General features: G+C 41.5%; 1 protein-coding gene across 1 annotated transcript; it reads right to left on the bottom strand.

The window, feature by feature from the left end:
• Positions 1 to 170: 170 nt before the first annotated feature.
• Positions 171 to 3,988, bottom strand: LOC4346905 (protein STRICTOSIDINE SYNTHASE-LIKE 10). The gene is made up of 3 exons (XM_015755936.3): positions 3,574 to 3,988; positions 3,214 to 3,489; positions 171 to 1,159 (listed from the first exon to the last, which is right to left on the bottom strand). The coding sequence occupies exons 1-3, from the start codon at positions 3,930 to 3,932 to the stop codon at positions 646 to 648; spliced, it is 1,149 nt and encodes a 382-aa protein (XP_015611422.1). The 5' UTR covers positions 3,933 to 3,988; the 3' UTR covers positions 171 to 645.
• Between the last annotated feature and the right edge of the window lie 19,879 nt (positions 3,989 to 23,867).

The raw sequence follows: 23,867 nt of genomic DNA, 5'->3' as shown, positions 1-23,867 counted from the left end.
CACGAACGAAGTTAAGGTTGACAAACAGATGCCAACAAAATACCATTTTCGCTTGCAAACAACACTCTAAACATCACTCACTTTCAACGACGACATCATCGACAACCTCTTGTTTGATGTTGCACCTATGCAACGTAGGAATCGGAGAAGACTATTCATAGGTCATAAATATTTTGAGACATGATTTTTACCATAAAATTTTACCACTGAGACACATGGCTCTAGCTACCAAACAGGATTAGGCCTCGTTCGGTTACACAAGGATTCAATCCGAACCGGGAATGACAAGTATAGTAAGAAATTTATGATATATATAATGAGAGAACGGGATTCATTCTGGGCTGGAAACCAATTTACACATGATATGGACAATAAGAGACTAGAAATCAATCTGCTAGTCAAGAGGTGTGGAACTAATCCGGATGTTTTGTTGTACTTAATATGAGTAAATTGGTACTCGACCCGGAATGAATCACGGTTTTTTGTTGTACCTATTATAAATTTCTTGTTATACCTATCATCCCCGTCCCGGAACGAATCCTTGTGTTACCAAACATCTAATTGGCACGTTGTTTCTTTTTTCTAAAAAAATAATATTAATAGAGCTCGAATTTGGCACGTGCGCGGTAAAGCAGCTAAGCTAAGCTAGAGCGAGGTGAGCTTGAGCAAGCCGACGTACGGCGTGTCGACGGAGCCGAACCACAGCGACCCGTTCCGCTCCACCACCTCGCTCACCGTGGCGCCGCCGAACCCGCGCAGCGCCACGTCCACCTTGCTGCCGCCGTCGTCGACGACCACCCTGACGGCGGCCACGGACGCCGGCGTCGTGCCGTTCACGGTCCACGCCTTGTCGCGGTTGAGCGCGACCCAGTACGACGCGCCGCGGCCGCCGTCGGCGGCGGCGTGGCGCACGTTGTCCGGGTAGCCGGGGAGGTCGGCGAGAACCTCGGTGGCGCCGGCGTTGCTGCCGCGGAGCCAGTGGCGGAGCAGCCGGCAGGAGGCCGTCTCGGCGACGACGAGGTGGGTGCCGTCGGCGCTGACGGCGACGCCGTTGGGGAAGGCGAGGCCGGACTCGAGCACGGTGACGTTGCCCGTCCGCGGCTCGTACCGGAGCAGCCGCCCCGTCGCGTCGCCGGAGAGCACCACCAGCAGGTAGTCGCTGCACCGCACGGATTAATTAGTTTTACAGACTATATTACCACAATGATGGTTAATTAAACCTCCTTAATTACCCAACTTGCACTAGAAAGTATGCTTCTATTTTTCATATATCCTAGTATCTTTTTCAAATGCAACTATAATATAATTGAAATGTAATTATATTGTAATAGAAATGTAGCTATATAAAAAACTTATATAATTTAGTTGGTTAGCATCGGATAACTTCATGCACAAATCTTAAGGCATGACCCGTGCGAAAATTTATTTCTAGCAATTTTCTCTTTATGCTCAAATCTCAAGGTGATTTGATGGCCACAAATCTGAAAGTTTTGGAAGTAAAAACAAATTTACAAGTTTTCTAGCAATTTCACATAACAAAATTCTCCTCCCATTATTTTAAAAAAATCTCTCATATCTTTCTAGTCATTTGCTTTTATCATAAATCTAATTCTAAATAGTGTTTACTAGTAGTTTAGTTACAATGTAATTCCTGTTATTTATAGTGCAATTAAAATGTAAATTTATGTAATCAATATGTAGTGCAAGAAGTTTTCTGAATGTGATGTCGTAAATATAACTTAGTGCCTTAAGAGCAGGTACAATAGCAAGTTATAAGTCAGCTATAACTACATATCGAGAAAAAAAAGAGAAGAGAGAGAAGAAAGCGGGCTATAGATTTGTAGCCGGCTGCAACACGGACTCCAAAACGTTATGTGTGTATGAGAGGTGGGACCGAGTATTAATGTTGTAGTATATTTTTATAGTTAACTATTATATGAGTGGACTATTAGATTAGCTATAGTTGTTTTGAAACCAACAATTAGCTACACTATTAAACTTGCTCTAATTAAACCTACGGAAATAGTACTCCACTTACTTATCACAAGAATTCCCCTGTTTTAATTGAGATCCAAAACCTGAGCTAGTACAACTACTATGCAGATGATCATTTGTTTCTCGATCCAGCTAATTAATAAATGTTCATAACTCCAATGACATTCTTATCTACTGTAGTAATTCACCATAATAATGTTAATATGTCCGTTGTCCCCTGCAATACTGTACTATATATGCTAACTTGCCCCAGGAAAAATAGACAGTGAAATCAATATTGATATACGTACATGGTTCACTGTTGTCAGACATTTTCTTGAACCCGTAAATCCATTTGACATGGTACTACCAAATTAACTACTCCCTCCATCTCAAAATATAAGAGATTTTAGAGGATATGACACAAATCCCTTATATTTTGAGACGATGGGAGTATTTTTACATATGGGTAAAATGCATTTTAAAAAATAGCCCGCCCCTACCAATATGCCGGTAGAAATGGAACCTGAGTGTGTCTTGGAAAATTATTTTTACAGTAGTGCGTGAAAAAAGTACGGTATATTACAATTTTCGTAATTGTAGTAGATATTACAGCTAAATTATGCATTACAATACAATTTAGTGCTAAAGTGGCATTTGAAGACAATGAGGTACTTCCCCAGTCACTTTTATTTAAGAAATATAAGTCTAAATTACCCTTAAACTATTGTGTGACATACAGCTACGTAGTCGGGGAAAGGATCAAATAAAATCCATTAAATGCAACTATAACTCGCAAACCAAATCATATTTTTTTAACACTTTGTTTCGAAGCAGTTGTGCTTGCATACTCCATCTGTTTTAAAATATAAGAACCCAGACAGACCACCTGACCAAATTAGTGGTATTAGAGCATGTTCCATTTAACCAATATTATATTACTATATTTTGCAATGAAAAAAAAGTACCCATTCCATATTTTAATGCATGACGCAGTTGACTTTTTTTTACCAACTTTTGAAGATTTATCTTATTTAAATTTTTGTGTAAATATAAAAATATTAATGTCATATTTAAAGAACATTTGATGATAAATTAAATTGCACTAAAATAAATAATAATAACATATATTTTTAAATAAAATAAATGGTCAAATGTTGATCAAACTGTGAACAATGTCATATATTAAAATACGGAGGGAGTACCATGTAGCCCAATAGGTAGCCCATACGTACGTACCTCCGCTTGTACGTGGTGCTGCTATCGGTGAAGTAGACGTCGCCGGTGGCTTGGTCGACGTCCACCCCGTTCGCGAAGTTGAGCGCCACGCCGCCGGCCTCCGCCGCCACCACCTCCGCCATCCCGCCGCGCCGCCCCACCCTCATCAGCCCCAGGTACGCGTCCGCGATGTACATCTCGCCCGTCCTCCGGTCGAACTGCACCCCCAGCGGCCGCCCGCACACGCTCTCCGCCGCCGCCGCCGCCTTCTTCCTCGCTGCGCACTCCGCCACCGTCCTGCAAATCAACACCACGCGCCGCCGCCCGTACGCCGCCGGTGAGTCTCATGCGCCATGTCATTAGCTGTGATTGAGAGCTTACGCGTGCTTGTAGTTGTGGGCGAACTCGGTCCAGCCGGGGCGGCGGCGGTCGGCGCGCCACCGGAGGACGCGGCCGTTGGAGACGCCGGTGTAGGGGCCGCCGCCGCGGTGGTCGAAGGCGAGGCTCTCCGGGCCGAACGCCGGCCGGCCCAGCCGCACGGGCACGACCTTGGGCCCGGCGTAGATGGACTTCATCTCCTCGCCGTGGCCGCCGGCCGCCGCCGCCGCCGCCGCCATGGCCGCCGGCAAGAGGAGGAGCGCAATGAGCACTGCCGCCCGGGGAGACAAGCACGGCCACATGGCAGCTGATGGGCACTTCTTCTTGGCCTCCATGACAATGGGAGGAGAAGAAGCCGCCATTAATTTAGCTTTGGCTGGAGAAGCTAAGCTAGAAGGTGGCCATGGATCTGTGCATTTGTGGTTGGGCAGTGCGAGAGCATGTGCTACTTATAGAAGTTGTAAGGACAATCTAAAGAAGTCCAGGCAGATGATATACTACCTCCGTATTTTAATATATGACGCCGTTAACTTTTTGACCAACGTTTGACCATTTATTTTATTTAAAATTTTTATAAAAATATAAAAATATTTATGTCATTCTTAAAGAACATTTGATGATAAATCAAGTCACAATAAAATAAATGATAATTTTATAAAATTTTTGAATAAGACGAATGGTTAAGCGTTAGATGAAAAGTGAACAGCGTCATACATTAAAATATGATGGATGTAGTATGTTGCTAGGGGCAGCTAGCTGGTGATAAACCACAGTATCTACATGTTTCATGCAAGTTGGACAGTAGAGGAGTATGTTCAACATTTTTTTTTGGGTCCACTTGTCACTTGAAAATTTGCTTCTCATCCCTTTGTTTGTTGGGTTATCAGCATAGGCTGAAATTTGGATTCTGGATCTTAATTCTACAACTGATTTTAAGTTTTTTCATCGTAGCTCATTTTTCAATATATATTGGCTTATAAATATCTAAAAAAAATATATAAAAGTTTTATCCATTAATTATTTTTAGTTGCTTGTTCATTCATTTTTTTTACGGCTTATCAACCGTACAGCAATCGATGAGTTCTAAGCTGCTCCATGCAAATATTAATTGTTTAAATATCACTGATCACCTAAAATTGGTCTAGATACGCCCTATCGATTTTTATCATAGCCTTCTCTCTCCATCTCCCATCACCCTGAACATGACTCCCATGCCTCTAAAAGAGCCAATTGGACCACATATATAATTCCCACCAATCCGTCAATCTTACCGTTTCTCTATATCATCCTATCGATGAGTTATACTCCGATCATAGGGAGACATAGATTTTTACATGGATTCAACTGATATGATCAGAATGCAAACGAAGCTGTAAATTAAGAGAGCAAGGGAGACATATATTCTATACAGGTTCTACCCTCCTTATTACGGGTAACAACCATACTCCTATTGATCAAAACCGATGTTGCCATTATATATCAATATCTCATAATAAAAACCGGGAGGAAAACCAATTCTGATCTGTTAGGATATTGACGTAAAGGTTGGGTATATGGTTGATGGCTAGTTGTTGTCGATTTCCTTGAGAAGGAACTCAACGAGATTAGAAGTGGCTCTAGATCCTTCTTGGCTTGTATTGGCTTCATGTTGGCTTGTCTCTTTTCTCCTTGGGGTCTTCTATTTATACCTTCAGGTATTTTCTTGTCTAAGTATAACTAAGGTGGCAAATATGGATATGATCTGAGTAGTCCTGGTCGAACCAGAATAATACTCTATTTCTCTTTTCTTATCCATGACTTATTTTTTCTTATCTATCCATGACTTGCCATATGTATTATGTATAAGATTTGGTATATGATGGATCCTACCGAGCTTAGTATGCATATATAAGGTGTCTCATATGTAGGACACTAACACATCCTTACACCACCATCTTCCTCTTTCTGTTTCTTTTTTTAAAATTTGTGTTGTTTTCCTCTTTTGCCTCCAACAGCTAACCACTTTCTTTTGGAGGTTTCCCACTGATATAATACCTCGTCCAACCCCTCCCCCATATCTGCCAACCCCAAGATAAAACAATAGTGATCCAACTGCTGTCAATATAGGAAATCTTCGGGGGTATATGATCTCCTCTTAATTGTGTATGATCTCCTTCTAACTTATTCACGGAATGATAGTTAGGTAGTATTCATTTCTCCTGAAGATAAAAATGAAGATTAAGTTTTTTTTATGCAAAACGAGGTGGTATTAACGTATGATTGATTGAGTTTTAATTATTACAAAATTGAAAAATAGATTAATATGATATTTTAGAGCAACTTTCAAATAGAAAGCTTTCGCATAAAATGCACCGTTTAGCAGTTTGAAAAGCGTGCCACGAAAATCTTAATCTTCATCTAACCCTTGTTGGAGAAAAGAAGGGGACATATAGTTGCTTTGGTACCAAACTTTTCCCCACTGGATAGTAATATATTTTACACTATAGTACCAAAACTTATTAAGGTTTTGACAGTATCAAAATATTAGTTGGGCAATCTTCAATCCTAGAAATAAACAGGAACTAATTTGATCCTGCAAGCCTTAATAATTCATATATGCCAGCTGTCGGAGTAACATGTATCGACATGTACTAGTGTACTCTATCTACTGCTCTCGTGGATAAAACATTATATCTACTCCTACCGGAAGAAATGGTCTGTTTGTGTAGCTTAACATTGTTAACTGCTTGATAGCTAGTTTTAGAATCTAGAAAAACTGAGTTTTTTAGCTTTTGGTTTCCATTTTTTTTGTTCTACCACCATAACTTTTCATAATCTAAATCCAAAGTTGGACTATGAATCTTTTCAAAAAAAAAAAGTTAGACCATGAAGAAGTTTCTAATTTAAAAGAAGATGCAGATACCATGAGCTCTCCAGAGTAGTCCAGACAGGTCCAAAGAGCATGTAGGACCTGGCCAAACAGCTGCTCCTGGGTTGATGTGACGCCTGTAGAGCGTAGAGCCAAGCTGCTGCTGCCCTGTGTGTTCTGGCCACGTCATAAATCTCGTCTAGTCAGCCGTACAGTGGAGCAGCACGCAGCATCAATAAAAGGCAGCTGAAAACCGAACAACCGATCAGGATACCAATTGAGCTGCCGCAATGTTCAATACTACTACCTCTCCTCCGATCTAAAATACGAGTATCGGCTTGCATTCCCTTGTGTTTCTTTGCAGCGGCATAAAATATGTGCTTGTTTGCTTGTTCTTCTTTTCAGTCGGCTGTGCGCTGTGGATACACCGTGGACGTGTTCGGAAGCCATTTATGTGGCAGCGTTGCGGCTTCGGTACAACCACGAGCGTAGATCTGTGGGCGCATAAATGGCTTCCGAACACAGATCCGTGCGGAAGCCATGCATATAGATCCGTGAGCATGTTCGGTATAGCCATGGTAGGCACGGTAACTGCAAGTTAAACACAGCGTTTATCTATAGTACAAGCAGTAGAAATATTATTGTGTTTACTGCAGGTGTGTAGTCAAACCCGTATAAGGAGTTATATATGCATGATTCAAATTTTATAATGTAATATAAGCAATTTGTTTTGCTGATTCCCATGAATCGTATCATTTCAATGATTCCACGACCAATCCAATCAGATGATGAAAAGAAAATCTATGCAATTCAAAATTCAAAAATTGACTACTGAAATAACTGAAACAACCTTAGTATCTAAACAACCTAGGAATTTTTATATTTTAAAATGGCTGGAGTATTTACTACTTACGAGTATTACTACCTTTGTCCGCCTGTCCCACAAAATACTTATGGTTTCTTTTTTTACTGTATTAATTAAACTCGATTAATCCTTGCCCGAACTAAGCCTGTTAATACGTGATTTTCAAAATCCATAGTTCTAGTTTAAAAAAGACTTTTTCTCCACGAAGTGCATTGTAGGATGCTCTAAGTACTAGCTAGTATTTTTTTTTTTAGAAAACTAGCATGATGACCTGCACAGATTGTGTGGCTATGCATCATTATACCTTTTCTCACATAATAGCATATATATTTTCACATTTTATATTAAAATATATTAAAATAGAAACATAATTTTAAATTCTATACTAACCAGTGTGTAATATTTATATTGTATTATATATACAAAATAGTTATTAATTTTTTTTTCGAATTTATTTATTTCTAAATTGTATTCATATATGGACGTACTCTAGATTACTCTTTCAATGTTCCTTATTTTTTTTAATTCTGAAGTTTCGTTATTTTTAAATTTTATTCATATATGGTCTCTTAACCCTTCTTTCAATACTCCTTATTTTTAAATACTAAATTTTAGTTATTTCTAAATTATATTCCTATAGAACTACAGACTCCTCTTCCAATATTCATTATTTATAAATTGTATTTCTATATAGACTCTACACTCTTCTTTCAATATTCTTATTTTTTAACTCCGAACTTTAGCTATCTGTAAATTCTATTCCTATATGGACTCTATACTCTTCTTTTAATAATCCTTATTTTTTAATTTTGAATTTTAGTTATTTTTAAATTGTATTCGATATGGACTCTAGACTCTTCTCCCAATCTTCCTTACTTTTTTTTGTTATTTCTAAATTGTATTCCTATATGGACTCTAAACTCTACTCTTTTATATTTAATTTAGACTTTTTTATATATTTAATTTCCATGTAGGACTAGTCTCTCGAATGTTAGTGATATGTGTTAGATGTATATTTATGGCTTTTCTATTTGCCTTTTGGCATTCTCCTGTACCTATATGTACTTGGGCCATTGCCCTCTCATGAATATGATCATTATTCATAACATGGTATCAAGAGCCAATTAGACTTCTTATCTCCCAAAGAAATTTTTTTTCTATGACTTCTCTATGTGGATGTTATGATCATTACAAGCAATGATGTTGAGTTTATTGCTTTTGTTAAAGCGCATCTTAGTGAGCAGTTTCTTATGTCTGATCTTGGTTCTCTCCGTTATTTTCTTGTCATTGAGATTTCCTCTACTCCTGAAGGCTTTTATCTCTGTCAAGCCAAGTATATTCAGGATCTTCTTGATAGGGCTTCTCTCACTGATCAACACACAGTTGAGACTCCCATGGAACTTAATCTTCATCTTTCTGCCACCGATGGTGAACTGTTAGCTTATCCCACTCGCTATCGTCACATTGTAGGGAGTCTTGTTTATCTCGGTGTCACTCGTCCTGATATTTCATATTCTGTGCATATTCTGAAACAATTTGTTTCTGCTCCCACACAACTTCACTATAGTCATCTTCTTCGTGTTCTTCGTTATCTTCGTGGAACTATCTCTCGTTGTCTTTTCTTTCCTCGCTCCATAACTTTACATCTTCAGGGTTACTTTGATGCTACTTGGGCTAGTGATTCCTCTGATCATCGATCTCTTTCTGCTTTTTGTGTTTTTCTTGGTGGTTCCCTTATTGCTTGGAAGACTAAGAAACAAACAATGGTTTCTCGTTCTAGTGCAGAGGCTAAGTTACGACCTTTGGCCCTTTTGACAGCAGAGGTTACTTGGTTGTGTTGGTTACTTGAGGATTTTGGTGTTTCTGTGACTTCACCGACTTCTTTATTGTTGGAAAGTACAAGTGCTATTAGTATTGCTCGTGATCCTATAAAACATGAGCTTCCTAAGCATATTGGTGTGGATGCCTCATATACCCGCACACAGGTACATGATCAGGTGGTTGCTCTTCAGTATGTGCCTTCCAAGTTGCAGTTGGCTGATTTATTTACAAAGGCACAAACTAGAGCTCAACACAGGTTCTATCTCTCCAAACTCAGTGTTGTTGATCCACCCTGAGTTTAAGGGGGGAGTTAGATGTATATTTATGACTTTTCTATTTGCCTTTTGGCATTCTCCTGTATATATACTTGGGCCATTGCTCTCTCATGAATATGTTCACTATTCATAACAATATGTTTCCGAATCGCACACGGTTTATGGATTCGGTGGTTTTTCTTCGTGCTGCTTGATCTATCCCGTTCTACATTTTCCGTTGCTAATATCAGAGTTCAGATATGGAATCTGTTCTCGCTATTATCGGTTTCCTCGATTTCATCCTAGTCTATGGCTGTGGATTGATCTGTGCATGATTCTCTCGGTTTTACTTAACTAATCACATCTCTTCGGTTTGCTACTTGCGTTATAATTCCGTTTCGAATCATGGAGGAGGCGTTCCCTGCTTCGGTAATGTTGTTTTAATTTGGTTTTGTTGTGAAACTCACAGGTATTGGCTTGATATTTGTGCAGGAAACATGTACATACTCTCCATGATCTGCGTAGTTGATCGAACTGGAGAGCTTAAAATTTTCCCTAGCCTCAATATCCTTGTGAAGAATTTCGGGTTGCAGTCGTGTAGGAATTGTTTAGTTCGTTGAACTATTTTGTGGTTGTATTTGGTATCTCTTCTAAATTTTTTGGGGCGGCTGGATCGCTACATTTTTCTTCTAAAATGCTTGAACATGGAGTCGGGACACCTAGCTACCCGGGATATGAATTTCCAACAGTTCTATGTGTCGGTTTTTTCCAAATATTTCCAGTAGACTTGTTAGTTGTTTGGGTATGAAGTTTGAACAAACGTTGACTACTTTGGTTACTTTGGTTACTTTGGTTAGGATTTCGGTGAGACATTTACTATTGTGGTAATCCCGTTTAGTTTTTATTTCATTGTGAAATACACAAGCATTTGCCTAATGATTTGTGCATCAATCATCATGTTGGAACCGTGGGTGCATACTCCCCACAGTTCACGGTTGATCAAATAGGCAAAGCATAAAGAGGTCTTTCTCCTCCCTTCCATAGCCTTGTGATTGATCGTGTTTTGAATTGTTTTGCTAGAAGAGTCTACAGATTATTCAGTTCATTGAATTCTTTTTGTGCTTGCTTTTGTATCTTTTCAAATGTTTTTGGCAGCAGTAGATTCTGTTAGAGCAGGTACAATAGTGGGCGGTATAAGATCCACGTAGGATTTTTTATTAGCTGGAGGAGAGAGGGAAGCAGCGGGCAACTAATTAGTCGCCCAACTGCACGCTCGTCCCGAGGTAGTGGGGCCCACCAGCGCGTCCGCATCGCCATCCGCTTCGCTCGTGTCTGCCGCGATCGCCACCAGCGCGTCCGCTCCGCCCGCGTCTGTCGCTGTCGCCGTCGCACTCCACCAGGCCGCCGCCTCGTCCACCATGGTCGGCATCTCCGTCGCTCTTGTCCGCCGCCGTCTTCGCCCTCGTCTGCCATGGCCGCTATCTCCAGCGCTCGTCGCTATGGCCGCTGGACCGCCGCTCTCGTCATCATCCCCGCACTCATCGCCTGCTTCCGAATTGGTCGTGGCCCTCACCCGCCGTGGCTACCTCGGCCGCGGACCTCGTCCACGGTGGCTGCAACCGCCGCCGCTGTGGTTCTCGTCCAGCCCTGTCGCCTACATCCACCATGGTAATCGTCGTCACAGTCGCATGTGTATACTGCGGCCGTCGTCATCGCCTACGTCTGCTGCGGCCGCCGCCCTCATATGTGGCCGTCTCGTCCGCCACTGCCATCGCCGACTCACCGTTGTATGCGTCCGCTGCAACCACCGTCTTGGTCTACGTCCGCCGTGGCCGTTGTCGTCGCATGCGTCCACTGCAGCCGCCGCGCTGGTCTGCATCAGCCACGCGGCCGTTGTCGTCATTGTCGCATGTGTACGTGTGGTCGTTGCATCGCCGCTGTCGTCTGCGTCCGCCATGATGGACCGCCGTCGTCATCACCTAAGTCCGACTGTGTGTTTGCCACACAGATCCATCGCGGTTGTCACCATGGCCTACATCCGTCATGGCCACAGCAAGGTAAAAGAAGGAGAGAAGAGAAAGAGAAGGTAACGAACAGATGGAATCAGACCGGAAAGGAAGGATAGGGACGAAGAAAGAGAATAGCTTGGAGATGATGGTGGGGCCCATACAAATAATAGAATATTTGTGTTATAGTAAACATAAGATATCTCTATTTTATATATTGACTACAATGCTTACTATATATGACATGGATAACCATTGTAGCCAACAGTTGGCTATATTATTGACCTTGCTCTTAGTAACTTTAGTTTCTCTTTTGAACTTGTTACCTGGACGTGGAATTGAGAAAACCAAGAGTATTGGTTTGGTTATTTTCAGATTTTTAGTTCTGGTAGTTCTATGAACCGATTTTTCATGTTTTTTTAAAATTTTCTAATAGATTGCTTTGGGTTTGACAAAAGTTTTCATATTTCTGCATTAGTTTGTGACAAGGAAGGATAGTATCAAAATCATTTATGCATTTGTTAGGAACCTTATTATGGATGTATGTGTTTGAATGAGACTGGTACCCTATTTGCTTCAACATGTTCTTTACTTTTGAAATTAAGCATAGCTCATTTGTTGTTTGGTAAACTTCCGTGCCTCACCTTTTCTGGCAAGCCTAAAATCCTGGGCCATCCTCCAGGATGGGCTAGGGAATTGAACTAAGTTTTCAGTACATCCCTGGGGATGGGCTAGGATGTGGACTTTAATAAATAATGCCTAAACTTGTTAAGAATAATTCAGTTGTGATGATTTTATTGTCCTTTTTTTTGCTCTTGCATTCAATATTGAACTATTTATGAATTATGTATTGTATAATGCTATTGTGATAATGTGGTGATGTGTTGACCAAACAGACAAGGAATTTGCTCCACATTGCTATATACAACATCAACTACATCAGAGATCTATTCACCGAGAAGTACTTCAATGATAAGTCAGTTCCGGGAATAGGTCACATTATCTATAGCCCCTAACCCTTCTATATACCAACTTCCTCACTCAATATGATGTTTGTTAGCTGAAACACCCTTTTATTTATTGCATGCATGAAGCTTTAGAAGCTAATGCCCATGGATGCTGAGTAGAGGAGGTTGATTGATTGGATGCAAAAGGTGATTTACGTCTTTGACATCTTGAACACATTCAATGAATTTCTTGTTTATGTGTTACATCCATTTTGGAAAAAGAAAAGATTTAACACATAAAAGAGTAAACTGGAAGACATTGGAGACGTGAACACAACAACAATAAAAATTGGCAACGTGTACTGGAAAGAGAGTTTTGAAATGAACATAATATCATTAGGTTTGCTAGAAGAATCATAAGATGAGATTGCGTGGGCGGATCTGTAGCCACTATGAGAGAGATAGATACTAGAGTCCAAATTGGCCATGGTCATCTTAATGAGGATTCTATGCAATACGTGGTTGATGAACTACTGGTGAGGAATGAAAGAAAAATGAAGATGGTGTTGGCGGTTGTTAAGTGACAAATTTATACTGCCAACATCTGCATAAAGTCTAGATAATAAAACATCCAACATAGTGATAGGTGTTAAATCTCACATATTCCACAAGTGTTAGTGTATATTTGTATGCAGGTGATAAACCCAGGAGTTCGGAGGAAATCCAGACTAAAAGTGGAGGAAGAAACTATCCATACAATAGATGGGCTTTAGAATTCATCAAAATATCAGAGAATCAGCCCAAAATTTGCAGAAATGGATAAGGCAGGTCAGGGGGAGTCCACAGGCCAAAACCTAGGCCTGTTGGGCCAGGCCAGGGTTTGGCCGAACCCCTGGTTCGGCTGAACCCATATCTCCACCGTTGATCCTATAGTTTGGCGTGGACGTCCCAGATGCATTCCTGATGGCGGTTGGGGGGGGGGCATTTTCGATAATTCCCCTTCCATAACCGTCAAGAGGCTCTACTGTACTATTTGTATACTAGAATTAGGAAGAGAGAAAAGTAGAAGAAGTCGGAGGAATTCCGGAGCCGTCAGTAATCCTCTCATGTTTCTTTTATTCTGTTTATTACTCTAATCTTAATAGAATTATCTTCTTGAGTAATTTAGATTTATCTTGTGAAAATTATCTCTTGGTGAGTTCCTAATCAGCATATGGGATTATTATTCACTATAATCAACTAAAATATAGTGATTGCTTTGGTGAGTTATAAACACTAAAGTATATATATTAATTGCTTAGACGTGGTGTTTAGGTAATTATTATCTAGTAATCGATGTGTATCCCACAGTACGTTTGAGGTGGGTGTAGAGGTGGTGACAGCCCTCAAGAGCACTTAAGTCCTCCCTATCCGGGTACGTGGTAGAGCGACATCTAGGAACAGCGGGTTGCCAGTGCCTGAAGTATTGCGTTAGGATTAAAATTAAGCTTTCCCTATACACTGTTTGTCACTAGGAAATCCTCTCTATCCTTTGCCTATTTTTGATTGGTGTCCTTGGATGAACTGGAGGAAGAGTTAATCACACACGTTCCCTTGGATTCGATACCCTTGGAATACTCCGTAGGGAAAGTGCTACATCGGTATATCCGTGCGCTTGTTGATTCTATCTGTGATCGTAAGAAATACCAACAGATGGAGGAAGAATCTGATGATGACAACAACGGGAAGAGTGACATTGAGGAACATGAGGAGGGGGAGAGGTGCATTACCTATATGTTTCATAATATAAGTCACTTTGACTTTTTTCTTAGTTAAACTTTTAAAATTTGCTAAGTTTATAGAAAAATATAATAGCATTTTTAATCCAAAATAAACATATTATCAAAATATATTAAATGCTGGATTTAATGAATCTAATTTGGTATTTTAGATACTGCTAAATTTACCTATAAATTTAGTCAAACTTAACAAAGTTTGACTAAAAAAAAGTCAAAACAATTTATAATATGAAACATAGAAAGTATGCTATCTTTGTGTGACCCCGTGTTATAATTGATGTATACAGGAGTGGGTCGTTGATTGGGCAACGTCCACCATATGACTGCCCACCATATGACTAATAACATGTAGGGATTTAGAGGACACCTCGGCACTTGACAATGATGCGAGCCCTTTATGGAACCCAACATGAGGTTTGTTAGATGTGGATTGTTGACAGTTGTTAAATACCAAATTTACGCCGTCAATACCTGCATAAATCTAAAAATATAAAATACCCAACATAGTGGTAGGGTTTATTTCTAACAAATTCCACGAGTGTTGGTTTATATTTGGATGTAGGTGAAAAACTACCAAAGTTGAGATGAAATATACATGAAGGAGGGAAATATTACTTCCATATCCAAGCTCATGGAGTTTTGACCCCAAAAGCCTAACAAGATCATAATTAAATGGGCCAACTTCAAAGAAATACTAAAGAGGATCCACATGCCAGGACCCAGGAGGAAGGAATGGGCCAGGGGGGCCAGCCAGGGGTCGGCCAACCTAGGCCCAAGCCCACTCGGCCACAACCGCCTTGAGCAGTTAATACCAACTTCCCAATGACGGTTGTGACCGTTTCCTATACTCCAGCCACCATCAGAAGGGACACTTGGCAAGATGAGAGGAAATATGCTCTTAGGATCCCATGGAGGATCTCCATACTCCCAAGGCACCTTTTGGCCTATAAATACCCCTCTCCTCCTTCATTCACAACACACAAGATGCAGAGCTGAATTATAAGAGGCTCTTTCTATTTATTTATGCATATTTAGAATAAGGGAGAGAGAGTGAGGAAGAAAGAGTTGGATGAGTTCCGAAGTTGTCAGCTATTACTTTGCTCTAGTTGAGAATATCTTAATTAAGTAATTAAGATTTATCTTGTGTGGTATACTTGTTAGTTAGTTCCTATTTAGCTTACTGGATCATTATTCACTATTACTCATTAAGAGATAGTGTTTGCTTTGGTGAGTTATAAGTAGTAACTAATTGCATAGACGTGGTGTCTAAATAGTTAATTATCAATGTTCGCTGTGTATCCCACAGTATGTTAGAGGTTGGTGTAGAGGTGGTGGCAGCCCTCGAGATCACTATAGTCTTACGGATACAGAGTAAGCGCGTTCTTGTGACCATGTACAATATTAGAAGATCCTCTCTAACATTTAGCCTATATTTATCGTTCTGGTGACCATGTACCACATTAGAAGATCCTCTATAGCCTTTAGCCTATATTTATCTTATGTCCTTGAATGAACATGAAAAAGAGCTAAACACAAACGTTCCATGTGGAAATTCGATACCTTGGACCCTTGGAATACTTCTAGGTGAAGGGGCTACAACGGTCGTGCACTTGCGGATTTTATATGTAAATGTAAGAAATATCAACATAGATATTTAAGGTTATAAAAGGTCTAACAAGTTAACACTAAACAGTTTCTATCATTGCCCGTCATCACCTACAATTTAGTCCTGACCGGTGGCTCAACTTGACCTGAAGGACTACTGGTTTAATTTCCAGAAAGAAGTTAGCATAATCTTCGCTCAACTTGACCTGAAGTACAACTGGTTTAATTTCCAGAAAAAAGTTAGCATAATCTTTCATGGAAACACACAAGACGTCAGAAACAATTTGTATTACATTTACGAGTTACATTAGTGTGAACCATGACTTTTGTAGAGGGTCGGAACAATAAGATTTTATTGTTTTGAATTAGTGACTTTTATAATAACTTTTTAGTTTGCCGGAAATAATTTGTACTATGTTGATGAGTTACATGAGCGTAAACCATGACTTTTGTAGAGAGTCCGACCAATGAGATTTTGTTGTTCTGAGCTAGTGACTTCTGTAATAACTCTTTAGTTTGCGTACTAAGTGCCAACTGTGGGATGACATCTTGAATTTGCTGCCATGTACCTCGTTAACACATTAACAGTTTGAGATTTGTCTTTTCTTACTACCTTATTTTTTTTCCTACCATTTACCTCATTAACACATTAATAGTTTGAGATTTGTCTTTTCTTACTACTTTATTTTTTTTCTGGATTGTGTGCTAATTGCCGATTGTAGGATGATGAGGCGTTGATTATTTTTTCCTTACTACATATTGACTTGTTCTTTACCTTAGTACATATTTACTCCTGAGATGGTTTTGCTCTCGGAGGATGACTGAGATGATTTTACTGTCGGATGAGACATATTGTTATTTACTTGAGATGGTTTTGCTTTCCTAGGATGGTTTTGCTCTCGGATAACTGAGATGATTTTACTCTCAGATGAGACATATGGTTTTGCTCTCGGATGACAGATGATTTTACTCTCGGATGAGACATCTTGTTCTTGTTACCTTACTTTAAGATAATGCATATTTACTCCTGAGATGATTTTGCTCTCGGATAAGGCATATTGTTCTTGACTTGTTCTTGTTACCTTACCATGGGACAAGACATATTTACTCCTGAGATTGTCTTTTCTTGTTACATTGACTTTGCTATGAGATAAGGCATATTGTTCTTGTACCTTGATTTCAATTACTGCAGATTTATTCTTAATTTATACACTAGGTAGAAAACAACAACACTTACAATCGCCACAAGTTTATTCTCTATTGTACATACACAATAGCTCTCGGAAAAGAGAGAGATGAAGGAAATCTTTTTACCAATTTTTATCATGTTTCGATCACACGTTTTCAACCATGTTTAAAATACCAATCTACTTGCTCGATACAGACTGATAATAAAACACAAAAATACAAAAATTATAATGAACATAATATCCATAATAATTTCAACCATGTTTAAAATACCAATCTACTTGCTCGATACAGACTGATAATAAAACACAAAAATACAAAAATTTTAACGAACATAATATCCATAATAATGTAGTAAATGGTTCATCTAGCTAACAAGTGTCTTAATAACTAGGTAATTCCCCGCGATTTGATGCAGGAATTACTAAGCAATTCTCAATATATTTTTCGACAATCAAGCTAGAAGTAGAAAGGGAAAAAAGTAATGAAATATTAAGGTTTATCATGAAACAAACAAATGATACCCGTGCTTTAATATGAAACACATTAGTAAGTATATGCTAAATATTATAAAAATAAGAGAAAAATTTGCTAAAATATTTGGCAAATGATGTGTGAGTTGATGATTGGATATGTTTGCATGTTGATTTGTAGAATTGAATAAATTATAGATGATGTTGTATACTTGCATGAGGTAAATATGTAATTATTGCTAGTGGGTGATGATGTGGCATGGTTGCATATTGAGCTTTAGAATTAGTGGACTATAACTTTAGGGACAATTGCTTATTTGACCCCGTTTTGAAGTCTAACTACCAATGTGACCCTACTTTTTTAGTTTGCTTATTTGACCCTGCTTTTCAAAAACGAACCTTCCGTTTGACCCTATTTCTACTACACCATTTAGATTTGATTTAAAGAAAAGAAAAAATATAATTAAAATTCATAATGCCCAAAATACCCTTGAGGAAACCATATCCATCTCTAGCCCTATCCACATTTCTCTGAGTCTCTCCATGTCTCTCTCTCTCCTGCCAGCGATTTGCGGCGGCGGCACTCGGTGTCAGCGACGGCAGCGACGGCGCGCGGCGAATGGAGGGAGGGGAGCCGGGCTTGGCGGCGGTGGCGTCGACGCGCGCAGCGGGACGGAGGCGGAGGCCGGCTCGCGGCGTGGGGAGGGAGGGGAGCCGGGCCTAGCGGCGGAGGATGCGGCGGCGGCGTCTGCATCGGCGCACGGGGAGGGAGGTGGAGGTCGGTGCCAGCGCCAGCGAAGGGAGGGAGGGGAGCCGGGCCTAACAGCGGAGGCGGCGCCGGCGGCATCTGCATCGGCGCGCGAGGAGGGAGGCGGAGGCCTGCTCCGGCGAAGGGAGGAGAGGAGCCGGGCTTGGCGGCGGGATGCGCGTGGAGGGGAGGCAGATCTACACTGGCGCCAGCTTGTGGAGGTAGGGGGCGGCGGTGGCAGAGGCGGCGGCGGCGGGATGCGCATGGAGGGGAGGCGGATCCGCGCCGGCGCCAGCTTGTGGGTGTAGGGGGCGGCAGCGATTGCGGTATGCACGCGGAGGGGACATGCACCAGCGCCCGCTCGCCAGGGCCCCCACCGCCGCCGATGACAATGGCCGCGCCGCCGGTCCCGCCGATGTCCTTGGCCTTGTCGCTCGTTGACTCGTCGGCCGCGGCGCCGAGCCCCGCCGACGCAGGCACCGGGATGGCCCTGTCCAGCAGCGAGTTCATGCCCGCACTCGTGCCCGCCGCGGCCGAGAAGAGCACCGCCGGCGCCGTCTTCGCCTCCGTCAGCTTCGTCGCCGTCGCCGGTGCGTTGGCTGCCGCCGCTGTCGTGTTCTTCATTTAGATTTTTTAGATAGCCGCGGTTTCGCATCCGCTGATGTTGATACTTTGTACTCTACTACTACTTTGTCAAAATTCAGTCAAATTAAAGTCAATTTTTTCAAATTTATGGCAAATCTGCCAAACTTGTCTTTAATAATGTGAAAGAAATGTAAAAATTAGTACAAATATGTCAAAAATATTCGAACATATACACGGTATAACATAGTAGGGTCAAATAAGCAATATATAACATGGTCAAATAAGCAAGGGCAAAGTAGACTATTTACCCCTAACTTAACACCGTCAACTCACCTTAACGGAACAGGGTCAGACCGATCGTTCGTTTTCGAAAAATAGGGTCAAATAAACAAACTCAAAAAAGGAGCGTCAAATTGGTAGTTAGTCTTCAAAAATGGTCAAATAAGCAAATGCCCCATAACTTTATTATAGAAATTAAGTATAGATTCCTACCAAAACAAGAGCTCAACCGAATAATGTAACAACAAATATATAATTTCATGAGTAAATAAACTAGCTAGCTAGATGCAAGGATAAGCCCAGTCGACGCGCAGCTTGCGTCCATGGATGATCCTGCCATTGAGCCTCTCTATGGCACTCTCCGCATGCTGTCGACTCAAGAAGATGGCGTAGCCAAAGCCCCTGGAGAACTTACTATTACGCATCACCAAATGGTACATCCTAAGTGGCCCAAACGGCTTGCAGAGCCAGGAGAGGTCCCATGGCCGGAGCTTGGTCGGGAAGTTGTTCACCCGGACGACGCACTGCAAGAACTCGCGACGGCAGCCGGAGCCAGAGACGACGGCCATGGGGTGCTTCCCCGCGGAGCAACTCCCTTCGCAGGTGCCTTCAGAGGTGTCGAAATATGAATTCAGCAATAATAAAAGGGGGTAGCGCACGAGACCTAAAAGTGGATGGATGCGGAGACAAGGATTTAGACAGGTTCGGACCCTCTCAATGAGACGTAATACCCTACTCCTGTTTGGAGATTTGAATCCGCCGGGTGTGTATTGATCTGACGATCAGGTTATATCTCATGCCCCCTAGAGGGCCTCCTGCCCACCTTATATAGGATGGAGGGCAGGATTACAAGACAGAAACCCAATACGGTATCGGTTTCCTAATCTAATTTACAATCTTATCAAACCAGGACTTTAGGCCGTTCCATAATATACAGGGAAACGTAATACCCAAGTCATGATCCGTTACATATTCCATAGATATAAGTTATCCCCTATAACTAGTCGGATAACCGTGCCATGTGGGTATGGGGTACCTATAATCTCTACAGTAGCCCTTGAGACCTTCGCAGTCGAAAAGATAATCTTCTCTCGAACTAGATTACTCCAAAGCCGAGTGCTTCAATCATCTTGCCATGGTCTCCCGATTACTTTTACCAAATCTGAAGACTGTGGAGGGCTGAAAAATAAAGTCAGGTGCATCGACTAGATGCACCTAATAGGTGTAGCCCCCGACTATGTGGTTAATTGAACAAACCAAGCATATAGTCAAGGAATAAATAATCCAACCAACCGAGTGGTTTCGATAATTGTAGCCAACCAAGCGACTTGATATTAATATGTAGCATATGCGGTGTGAATCCCCGAATAATATAATCCAAGTGATATACCGACTGCTTTGTAAAATATGATGCGTGCAACCTAGAATTGACAACATCTTTGAAAATTCACATAGCAAAACAGCTATAAAAAAGCTTGTATACGGTGAATAAAAAAATTTCCAAAGTATTGGGCACACACCATGCACACACTGCTTTAACAGATATACTTAAGTCCCTAAAAGACACATGGTTTCACCACACCTAGAAATATATGGCATATGTGGTGTACCATCCGAGTAAATAAACTCATAAAGGATTTACCAACCGCCTGGAAAATAACCTCAATATATAATCGGCCTAAGCCATAATATTGGTCAATAAAAATGCACACTTACGTGGCAAAAAGCAATGATACTGTATCCAATCAATTGCTTTATATACCCAAACAGCGCCTTGATTATATAAAAAAGTCAGTAGGACAGCTATGAAAAAACTTCACTGTTGGGCACCTTTTAAAATGCATTGTACCAACTCCTAAAAAGTTGAGTAATTGCGGTATAAAAGGATTTTAAGGTATTGGGCACTTGATCACGTGCACTTTAGCCTAAGCAAAAAGTGCCTAAGTCCCTAAAAGAACGTGATAGGCCACACCTGAAAATATGGGCTGCAGACATATTAGGCCTAGGCCAAAAAATATGCCTTCGACACCCTTTAAAGGATGACGCATGTAACATGCTCCCGAGTAATAAATCTTCCGGGTGATATAGACCAAGTATAGCTCATATGAATAGCTTCTGATCTGAATGATTATCCCTTATGGGATACTCCAAAATAGATATAAAAATTAAATCCCGACTGGCGCAAGTATTCGGTTGATAGCCCTTACGGGGAATAATGATTGGTCCAGTCTTTGAGCATAGAAAATAATCTCAGGACTACGAGTGCATGTTGCTTGTATCTAGAACAAAATCCAACTTGAAGGTATGATCCTTGTGCTTGAGCTCGTAAGCCCCTGAGCATATAGCTTATCCTTTTGGAGTAGTTGAAATTGTCCATCGGTGATAGCTGATGCAATCGGCATGGAAGCGAAGAAACCAGTCGGTAGCAGTCAGATCATCTAGCAGTGAAGATGAAGGCACCCAGCAATAGCGACAGAGTTTTGTAGCCATGGTGACGAAATAATCAGTCGGAGACAGATGAGACAGAAGCCGACGATGAAGACGCAGACACGCATCAACGACGATGGCGAAATCCTCCAATCATGAAAATGCTGGAAATAGTCGACGACGACAAATGCAACCGATGATAATGACGATTGGCAGCAATAGAGATGATCAAATATGATGATAAAGTTGCCCATCAATACTAGTAGAGTGGGCTATGTTGAAGAGGCTTGACATTTCAGTCAAAAAAAAAGAGGCTTGACATGATGTTGATGAATATGACGATGTCGGTGATCTAGTCAATAGTGGTGTAGCAATCGATGATAACAATGAGATCCTCTATCGGCAGTTGCATAGTAGGCCAACCGTGAAGACGAAATAATCAGTCGGTGATGACAAAAGCAACCGGCGGCGAGGACGTAGTCATCCCTTAGCAACGGCGGAGACGTCAGGGCCGATGAAGTAGATGTGCTGATGATGATGTCAGTGACAACAATCCATCAAACTGTTGAGAAGAAATCCATGCTCAAGTATTTTCTTAATGTTGGCATGTGTGTGACGAAGATTGATGCAACGCCTCTTGATTTATGAAGATGTCAGTAGAACTTGGTGCTATAGCTGTTGCAGATGCTTCACTTAGAGGAAAGTATATGCTGTTGTTCAACTCATTGAATTTGATCTGAGTTGAATGGTTGATGACTCCAAACTCCAAGACATGTAAATTTAATCTTGACCTGCCGGTGTAATAATTGGAGTAAATTTTGGCAGCGTCTAGAAATCAAAACTGCCGGTGTAATAATTGGAGTCGCTGAAGTAAAATGCCGGCTCTAAAGCGCAGACGAAGATAATAACTCCCAAAATTGACTCGTTGATTGATTGATTGCTTCATCTTGATATAAAACTTGTCGAATTTTGAGTCTCGTATTTGTGTAGCCCCCGACTCTTTGGTTAGTTGGGAAACAACTGAACATAGAGTCGGGAACTGTAGCTTCTTGTCATCGAGTAGTCATTGCTTGAGTGAAGATACGTATTGAGGATGTCTGAGTAGAAGTATTGAAGATTGGAACAACACTTGTTGTAATAAAATAACACGGCATCATATTTGGTGACGTATGCCGAGATGTCGAGGCTCTTGTATACGTCGTGGTTGGTGAAGTAGAAAAGCTTGCGAAGTAGCTGCAATTGGGTTTGCCGGTGCAGAAGACAATGAAGATGAAGTTGCTCCACCATGGTGACAAAGTTGCATAGCCGTGATGAAGTGAACACGAGTCGGAGGCAACAGAAGCAAACCGGTGGCGAAGTTGCATAGTCGTGAAGATAGAAACACCAATCGGTGATGGCAAAAACCAGATGGTGAAAACAAAGGCGTCCATCAGCGATAGCATAATAGGCCAGCCATCAAGACGGAGACACCAATCAGCGGCGGCGAAGGCAAGCTAGTGATGATGATGATGCCCATCAATAGTAACGAAGACGCGCAGCCGTGGAGGCAACAAACCAGTCGGCGTCAGATAAGGCGGCCAACAATGAAGACGATGGCGTCCATTAGTAGTTGTAGCGGTATAAACTAGGTTGAAGATGATGACGCCTATTAGCGGTGACGGCGACATAGCCAGCCGTGAAGAAGATAGCATCAGTTGGCGTCATAACAGGCCAGCCGTGTAGGCGGAAACACCAGTCGGCGGCGGACGAGGCGGCAGGTCGATGAAGACGTAGACGCCCAACAACGGCGGCATAATAGGCCAGCCGTGCAGGTGGAGACACCAGTCGGCAGCGGCGAAGGCAAGCCGGCGGTGAAGACGTAGACGCCCAACAACGGCGGTGTGACCACCCAACCGTATAGGCGAGGACACCAGTCGGCAGCGACGACGGCAAGCCGGTGGTTATGTTCTGACTGATCCATCCCTGGAGCGTAGGAGGTAAGCTTAAAGCCATGAATCCCTTTTATGCATATCTGGATCTGGATCCTGCAGAACAAACATATAGGATGAGTAGTATCTGATGTAAATATAATACTCGAGGAAAATTCAAGTATTTTAAAATATTTATAAATATGTATTTCTCCTCTTGTCAATTTTGATTTCCCCGAGCAGATGACACCGTACGTTTAAACACTCTGTTCGACTAGTCATAGCCCCCAAGCATCGGGAGTCGGCCTAGGCACTTCCCAAACATGCATATGAGTGACATAAGTTCGTCATTAATGGAACAAAACTTCACGAATCAGAATTTACTACTTGAGTACTTTTGCAATTGTAAAGAGCAGAAAATAAATTTATCTTATCTCTATGCTTTTGATTTATTCCAAATAATACTTAGCACCTTGCGTTACTCGGTCCATCCAATGAGCCCCCGGGTGCTAGGAATCGGCCCAAAGGCAACTATCCATCGACAAACCAAACGGAAAGCATAGAAG

The sequence above is a fragment of the Oryza sativa genome, chromosome 9 (assembly GCF_034140825.1).
Source record: "Oryza sativa Japonica Group chromosome 9, ASM3414082v1".
Classification (NCBI taxonomy): domain Eukaryota; kingdom Viridiplantae; phylum Streptophyta; class Magnoliopsida; order Poales; family Poaceae; genus Oryza; species Oryza sativa.
This window is presented reverse-complemented; position numbering and strand designations above follow the sequence as displayed.

Bases quoted from the DNA above. Each gene is read 5' to 3' on its own strand.
- LOC4346905 (XM_015755936.3), bottom strand. From the start codon at position 3,932: ATGGCGGCTTCTTCTCCTCCCATTGTCATGGAGGCCAAGAAGAAGTGC. The intron at 3,490-3,573 runs GTAAGCTCTCAA...GTTGATTTGCAG, and splicing joins GCCCACAACTACAAGCACGC to GACGGTGGCGGAGTGCGCAG. The intron at 1,160-3,213 runs GTACGTACGTAT...CGTGCGGTGCAG, and splicing joins AGCACCACGTACAAGCGGAG to CGACTACCTGCTGGTGGTGC.